The sequence below is a fragment of the Urocitellus parryii genome, chromosome 7 (genome assembly GCF_045843805.1).
Source record: "Urocitellus parryii isolate mUroPar1 chromosome 7, mUroPar1.hap1, whole genome shotgun sequence".
Taxonomy (NCBI): Eukaryota; Metazoa; Chordata; class Mammalia; order Rodentia; family Sciuridae; genus Urocitellus; species Urocitellus parryii.
The window spans coordinates 71377132-71385416 of record NC_135537.1 but is presented as its reverse complement, the minus strand read 5'-3'; the positions used below and the strand labels follow the sequence as shown (position 1 = coordinate 71385416).

At 34.5% G+C, this 8285-nt stretch overlaps 1 protein-coding gene across 1 annotated transcript; it reads right to left on the bottom strand.

The window, feature by feature from the left end:
- Positions 1 to 1420: 1420 nt before the first annotated feature.
- Positions 1421 to 8003, bottom strand: Cyp7a1 (cytochrome P450 family 7 subfamily A member 1). Its single transcript, XM_026408493.2, has 6 exons — positions 7924 to 8003; positions 6433 to 6673; positions 5001 to 5587; positions 3844 to 3974; positions 2304 to 2479; positions 1421 to 1720 (listed from the first exon to the last, which is right to left on the bottom strand). Exons 1-6 carry the CDS (start codon positions 8001 to 8003, stop codon positions 1421 to 1423), a joined length of 1515 nt encoding a protein of 504 aa, XP_026264278.2.
- Between the last annotated feature and the right edge of the window lie 282 nt (positions 8004 to 8285).

Genomic DNA, 8285 nt, shown 5'->3' with positions numbered 1-8285 from the left:
TAATTTATTAAATACATAATTCTGTAGTAATATTAAATAACAGGACTGAAACTTTTTTAGTGAAAGCTGGGAATGCAGTTCAGTGATAGAATGCTTGCCTAGCATGTATGAGGCCCTAGCTTCAATCCCCATCATGACACACAAAAAAAAATTTAATGAATTTTATGTAGAATGAGGAAGATTTTTGTGTAGATTATTACTTTGACTATTTTTTTAAATACTTGAAAACACAAATATTTTGAATGATTTCTGAAATATAAATTTTGTAGCTTACTAGTAGATGTTTTAAACATTCTGAATACTTTAAAACATACACATTCATATTTTTATTTCTGAAAAATGAATAATTCAAAATCACCAAATGTTACAATATTTTCTTAATATTCATAGTGAAAGTAAAGATAAATATAATTTACATATAAATATATATGCAAATATCAATAAAATGGAATAACTGTTACCTTTAACAGTTAAAATAGCTTACCAAAGAGCTAATGTACACAGTATATTTAAACACTATCATATGGCCTTAAATTTCTCAACTGCAGGTCCTTAAGAGATAAAAAGTATGTAAAGCATAATGTCAAACTTCACTTAATGAACTCTGCATGTTTCATAGTCAAAGCTTTAAAATAGTGATTTCCATCCATTTTTCATTTTTAAATGTATCACATAGGATCTTCATCCTTTTCACAGATACATATTTAGTAATAACAGAAAAAGTGCCTTTTTAATCTCTGAAAATGATTCTTCTCATTCATATGGAATCAAATAAAGGTGCAGAGAAGAGAGTTGAAACTTGGCATAACAGTTTCCACTAACAATAAGTTAAAACATAAAGGAAGAATATCAAAACTACCCTTAGTGTTTACAGGACACCAATATCATCATTTCAAAAACCCTGAATGTAGAGATACGCTGGACATACAGAAAGCTGAAAAAAATTATTTTTATTAAAAAGCATGATATAATCATTTAAAGTACCCTTTATATCATATGCTCACACCTGAAGAACCTCACTATCTAGTCAAAAAATAATGCCATTTCACTAAAACGTGAATATGACTCTTTTTTTCATAATTAGTGAGTGGTTTTTTTAAAAAATGAAGCAATTTCCTTAGGAAAAAAATTCTGCCAATTAAAATATCATCATTTTGAGGGAAAAAAAAGTATTTTCCTCTGAAGGTAATGAAATTCAGTCCCCAGCTTTATGAACATCCATTGATTTATCCCAGTGAGAAAATCTTATTGTGCTTCTAGACTTTTCACTAGCAACTGTGTGAGATGGCATCTGGAACCAGACTGGACGTGCTAAACAACTTCCATCACCCCTAAATGTTTTTGTCCAAAAGGTGTTTTCAATGACAGTGCTAGGCAGTCCTATAACATCATCTAATGTACTCTTTTCCCGACCACATATTCACAAATATTTAAGTTTATATTTAAAATCAATATCATTTAATGGTGGTAAAATACCAAGGCCTGCACGGGACTGGTCCAAAGGGGGACATTTAACATGGCTCTCCACAAGCTCTATTTCAAAATATAAAAGCATCAGAATCAGAAATTGCTTGATTTCTTGGACAGCAAATAATCTTCCAGGGCATATTGTAGCTCCTGATCCAAAGGGCATGTAGTAATACTTTAACTTGACACCATTGCTGTAGAAGGTGGTCTTTGTCTTCCGATTTTCATCAAGATATCGATCATATTTAAAAGTCTGCAACAAAAATACAAAGAAAGCAAGCACATAAACACGTAGCACTTATAAACATATCTCTTTCTTGACCTGGAAGCTCCAAAGAGTAATTTTCTTTATTAATTCAATCCATTAGTGATTTAGCAAATACCCTACTCACTGAGAGTAATAAGGGACAGGAACTTAATGAGAACTGATGGACCAAGAAAGCTTTATGGTACCTCCCTGGGGACTAGCTCCTCTGTCAGGCAGAACCAGTAGGAAGCTTTCAAATTGGGGATGCACACACACACACACACACACACACATATACATACACACACACACACAAATATACACATTAACCTCTAATTTTGTGGATTTAGGAGGAAATATATTTTAAGATAAAAGAAAGGAGCCAGCTTTATTATCATTACTGCAAATATAGTCTAGCATAACAAATATCTGGGAAAAAATCAGAAATCTACGCTACTATCCAGATTTTCCAAAATATGACTACTTGATATAATTAAGGGGATAATCCCTATGATCTAATTGTAAATGCCCTTCCTATTTAGATAGGAGAGCTACCTTTGATACTGAACTTTGATGAACAGTCACTTACCAAAGGATCTGGGTAGATTTCTGGATCTAAATGCATTAATTGTGGGTAAAGAGCAATGATGTCATCTTTTCTGATGTTATAGGAACCTTCCTCCAGGTGCAAAGTGAAATCCTCCTTAGCTGTCCGAATGTTCAGGGAGGCACTGGAAAGCCTCAGAGCTTCTTTGATGATGCTATCTAAATATTTTAAAAGAAAGAAAGGGACAAAAGGAGAACGAAAAAGAGAACCATCTGAGTATTGGAAACCCATATAATACAGAGTTTGAAACACTTCTGACATCCAACAACATGAAAATGAACAAAACATGGAAGGCTGACCAGAGAAAAACTTCCCACGCTCTCTTTCTGTCTCTACTAGGCTATTATCAATGACTCACTTATGTCTGAATATATTTTTGATCCAATCATCCGAATTAATTTTTTACAAAGATACAACTTTCTTGGTCATTAGTGGGACTACATTTCTATCATTTTTAAGAAAAGTAATCTTGATTTTATGTGACACTTAACAGATAATACAATTGGGAAAATTAATAACCAATTTTATACTTTTATTCAAAGTTTTCCACTTTTTGAGATTTAAGAGACTGATAATATTTTTTACATAGAAATGTTTTTCCAGATGTTTCTTGCCCTATTAATCAGGTTACAAGAAATCTTTTTTATCCAGAAACTATTTGATAGTATATGGTGATGCTCTATTGCTGAACGAAGGCATAAAAGGGATACACAGAACCACCTTGAGAATAGCTAAAATACAGAGTTCTCAGGAAAAGTCCAGCCTGGCCTCCAGTTCCCTCACTGTCATGTTGTAGGGGTTCATCACATGACTATGTGTAAAATCACACAAGGTCAACTTTTTTTTTTTTTTTTTAACTAATGAGAAAAGGAAGGCTCCCAAAAGAGAAATGACATGTTAAACCTCCCAGGTTAGGCAGAGGTCAACCTAAGCTTTTCTTCTTCTCCCTTCTGGTAAACTGCCCCTCAAAGCATATCTTGGTTTCTTTCCTTTTTTGAAAAACATTTTTAAAGATCATTCTTACTATAAACACATAGCACTTTTGTATTTCTATAGAATACAGAAGAACAAAAAGAAGAAAAATCAAATAGCCTTCAACACCACTACTCAACCCATCTAGTTAATTATGGGTTTTTTTGAAGGCACTTTGTCCCCTGTTATTTCATGCAAAGGAGTGACACGATTGCTCTAACTGTAAGATTAGCGGTAAAAGGAATAATGAGAGCTACAGGATTATAGGGTGGTGATTGAGAGTATGCTACGAACAGTCACCCATTAGTGCTGCCAGGCAAAGCTCCCCACATTCCACCACATTCCACCTTCACTGGGCTCAGCCTCTAGTTATCAGTTTCCTCTCTTGGTTTATAGAAATAGCAATAATGTCTAATTATAGGATAGTGATGAGGATTAAAAGAGCCAAATCATATAAAATTATTTAGCATAATGTCTAGAACTCAGTTAAGGGCCTGATATATGTCGACTGTTAGGACACAGTAGAAGGAATGTAGAGTAGCAAGCACACCTAGGACTGGCAGGTCATTTAGTTGCATTTGATTCAAATAAATAGGATCGCCTTCAAAACTGATTCTTTGACCAGCCTTTTCCAGTGCTTTATTCACTTCTTCGGTAGCTGCTTTCCTTGCTTCAGGATTCCTATTAAAAATCAAGATAAAATAAAAACACACAGAAAATAATTTTTTTTTATACTCGGAGATCTGCAATCAAATAGACATTTTCCTCTTCTTTCAATGAGGTGATCAAGGTACCAGAGACAGTAGAAAAGGAATACTCCCATTTATTTGTACCGTATTTATAATTATGTTGATGCCCTAGGATCTTGGCAGGAATTGTGCCTTAAAAGGGCCTTGTTACATCAGAGTAAAACTTGGGTCAGTTCTCTATAAATAAATAATTTTAATAAGGAATAAACAGCAATTTAGAAGAAAAATTGCCTCTAAGATAACAATGACAGAGTTTTGGTGGCATTCCAGATGAAAATTTGAATTTACCTCAAAATTTCGGCATTTTCATTTACATCATAATTTTGGAACGTGAAGTGAAGCCTGGTTCATTTTAGTGCATGGAATTTTGTTGGAGCCTCAGTGAGCTTGGGGTTCTATGTTACATAGTTAAAGTGAAATGAGTTTCAGAAAAGTTTGAATGAAAAGTATTTGTGTGAAGATGATAAAGTATGGTTATCATCACCTATATATTGATATTAAACTGGTATTGTAAACTTACTGTAAATATGTGAACTTATTATGGTCAAATAAAAAGTCAGCAAAATAAGATGCAGCCATGTCAGTCAGTAATCATTTAAATATAGTCTTAGGATGATGAAGACTGCACTTGTGGACTTAAAGTTAGTGTCATGAGCAACAGCGTGGGATTAAAAGCAAGGACTCTGGGCCAGTGGCCTGAATTGACCCAGGGCCAGCCAACCTGAGGCCTGTGGCTTCAGTGACATCCCTTTCTTTGAAATTGCTTCTACAAATTGCCGTTCACGATTTTGGGAGCATTGAAGGAGCTTGTATGTGTTAAACACTTACAAGCATTAAGTTATATTCTTGATTGGCGGCATGAGAAGGTACTACGAAGCTTCTTTTTCTCCAAAGGTGAAATGGTTGAAGTTGGGCTTTCTACCAGAATATGAAAATAAGTAGGTAAGTGGCTAGTCACCTGATCATTTGAAATAAGCTCCAGAAAGTCGCTGGAATGGTGTTTGCTTGTGATGCCCAGAGGATGGCGAGGTGGGTTTTGGCTTTCTCCAGGTCATCAAAGGTGGAGAGTGTGTCATTCAAAAACATGCGCAGGCGGATCAGTTCTGAGACCTGGTCCCTCTTGTGAAGGTTCTCGTGCCTCAAGCCCTCGGCCAGTTTTTCCCGGGCTTGGTAAGCCGTCTTGAACACATGAATGGGGAGGCCTGCTGCCAGGGCTGGAAAGACTTTGTCAAATTGCTTGAAGTTGTCAAGGTTTTCTAGAATAAGGGCACTTTGTGCATCTTGACTTGTAAGATCTCTGCCAAACAGAGTTAAATACCCAGCTTCAAACATCACTCGGTAGCAGAAGGAGTACATCCCTTCCGTCACCCACTCAGTGCTCTTTGATTTAAGAAGGAATGGAGGTCTCAGGATAAGTTGGAGGTTTTCCATCATGGTTTCTGTGAGGGAATTCAAGGCATGACCCTGCAGGGTTTTGATGAAAGTGTCGTTTATGTTTTCAGTGGTATTTCCATCACTTGGATCAATGCTTCTGTGCCCAAAAGCCTGACAAGAAATAAAACGTGAAAAAAATTAACAAAAACTCACCACGTGTCAGTGAATGACTTAGAAATACATTGGATGCTTTCATACTTCTTTACTTGACCTCCCCAAATACAATTTGATAGTACTCTGCAAAGAAATGACTAAATCATATTGTTCCTTTTAAGGCTAAGTTTAAATCTCAGTTCTTCAGGGAGAGTACTCCAGACCACCCCAGTTATCTATTTCTTATTGCTGAACTTATTTGCTGGCTAATTTGATACTAATCAATATTGTTTCCATTATTCATTCTTGGTTATATCTTTGTAGATGCAGTTTAATCACACCTCGAGCTACTTAGTGGCAAAGACTGTCTAATATCTCTTGCAGTAAGTATTGATTTTTTTTCCTCTATAACACTTTCTTAGGTAACATCTAAATGATGCTTAAATATCTGTTGAGTTTCTTAACAAAATGGAATGTGTGGTGTGAATATGGCAAAGCAACTGTTGGATGTGAAGTTTTCCATCACATGTATTCTGCATGTTATATAGACATCACTGATGTGATGAGTTTGTACCTGTCTTATTGAAACAGTGCCATCTGCCTCAGTAAAACATTTAATTATTATTTCATTTTCAGTATCTAGTTAACAAATGTCAAATATATATATCTAGTTTGATTTTTTTTAATAGGTAATACTAAGAGGCTGTAACTAATTTGATGTATTTTTTTCTAATAATCTCTACAATAGGGTAATTCTCTAACACCTCTATCCAGCAATCTAAAAACAACAAACTTACTAAATAGGCATATATATTAATAAATAGGAAATAAACAGAATGCTGTATAAATGCAAAATAGGTTACCTTTGCAGAAGTAGTAAAGTGAAACTTTTTCCAATCAAAATACTTTCCATGGCACAACACCTTATGGTATGACAAGGAATTGGTAATGAAGTGGACATATTTTCCCATTAGTTTACAGGTAAAAACATGACCATGTTTCCTTTGATTTGCTCTGAGGAACTCAAGAGGATTGGCCCCAAATTTCAGAGCACAGCCTAGGTATGGAATCAACCCATTCTCCAGAGGTGGTTCACCCATTCTCCTGAAAGACACAAATGTATGACAGATATGGAAAATTACATATTTTGGTTACTTTTATATGCCAGGTTTTCAGATTTCTACCTCTGAAATTTCAAGATTCTATCTCTGAATTTCAAAATTCTGCAGTTTATAGGTACTTCTTTTGTTGATGGGGCCCTGCTCTTTTACTAAAATAGAACATTTTATTAACCTAGTCACCACATGATACATTGTTGAAAATGATTACTAAAGTCATCCATCTAATTTCTCGTTTGTCATTATTGGATCATTAACTGTAATGCCATGCTCTGTCATGCTATCTTAAATGTTTTTACTAGAAAATGTAAACTTATTGTCTTCCAGCATAAACTACTCTCCTTCAGAGGATAACAGAATAGGAAGTGGCATTTTCTTATTGTGAAGGTGAGTAATTTGATTGAAACTGGAAATGAACAGGACTGGATTAAAGTACCTCAAAGAATGAAGAAACTTGCAGAAGGCAGACAACACATAGCAGTCCACAGAGCTGAAGATCTGCTGGAGGTTATTCTCGTCTTGAGATTGACTTAACAGAAAATATCTACGTGCCTTCCCCCTAACTGCTCTTTGAACCATTCAGAAGTTAAGTAGAGTATGGCTCTGGATTTATATTTCTTGAATCAATTGTAAGTCAGTGATAACATACAAATGAAGTATGTTATATACACATTTAACAGTTTCCCAATCACCATGGTTGATTGACATAAAAAAAAAGAGTAATAGAATGATTAACTAGGGCTCTACGTTCTTGCCCAGGCTTTGGCTGAGTCTGTGCACAAAAACGAGCTGAAAAGACAACACTTATTTAGTCAGAGTCCCTGTCTAATCCTTGCGATAGAAAGAAACCCTTTCCATTGCAGATTTCCAAATGCCACATGTGTCCCTTGGGCTTGCTCTGTACATGTACACCTGAACACACACAAAGATCTTACAAATTTTCTTTCAGTTGTGTTTAACAAGTATATATATATATATATATATATATATATATATATATATATATATATTACCACTGGTATGTGTCAATACTAAAAAGGGAAACTGTTATAATATATTTTGTTAGATTTAGTAAAAAAAAAAAGATATCACTTAAAATTTTAATGTGAAAATATCAAGAAGTATTTGTGTATAGAAAACCAAATTTATTATATTGTATAATAATTTATTGTATAGTAAAAGAACATCAGATAAATGAACTAAAAGATAACTTAAAGAACAAAAAACTTTCCTTACCTTCTCCTTATTCCAAAAATAAGCCATAAATAACAGCACATTGTTAAAACAATTCCCCAGGTCAAAAATATGGTTATCATTTTGCAAACCTCATGAAAATCTCCAAAGAAGGAGAATCTATGATTTGAGAGATAAGGAGGTCCCTGAACAGAGACTCAAGCTATTCTTTTTATACCCAATAACTTAAACTTGAATGACCAAAGCAAACAATTAATCATTTGTTCATCGTATTAGGAAAAAGAAAAAAGAGGGGGGTATTAACTAACCTTTGAACTAAGTCCATAATGTCAGAAGAGGTTCCAAAACAATCAGAGACCTGCAATACTTGATAAGCTGAAGGTCTTTCAAACAGATGTTGACTT

Coding starts and splice junctions, on each gene's coding strand:
- Cyp7a1 (XM_026408493.2), bottom strand. CDS start 8,003: ATGATAACCATATTTTTGACCTGGGGAATTGTTTTAACAATGTGCTGT. Junction 5,588..6,432: donor ACTTTACTACTTCTGCAAAG/GTAACCTATTTT, acceptor ATTTCTTGTCAG/GCTTTTGGGCACAGAAGCAT. Junction 1,721..2,303: donor AAATCTACCCAGATCCTTTG/GTAAGTGACTGT, acceptor TTTTTGTTGCAG/ACTTTTAAATATGATCGATA.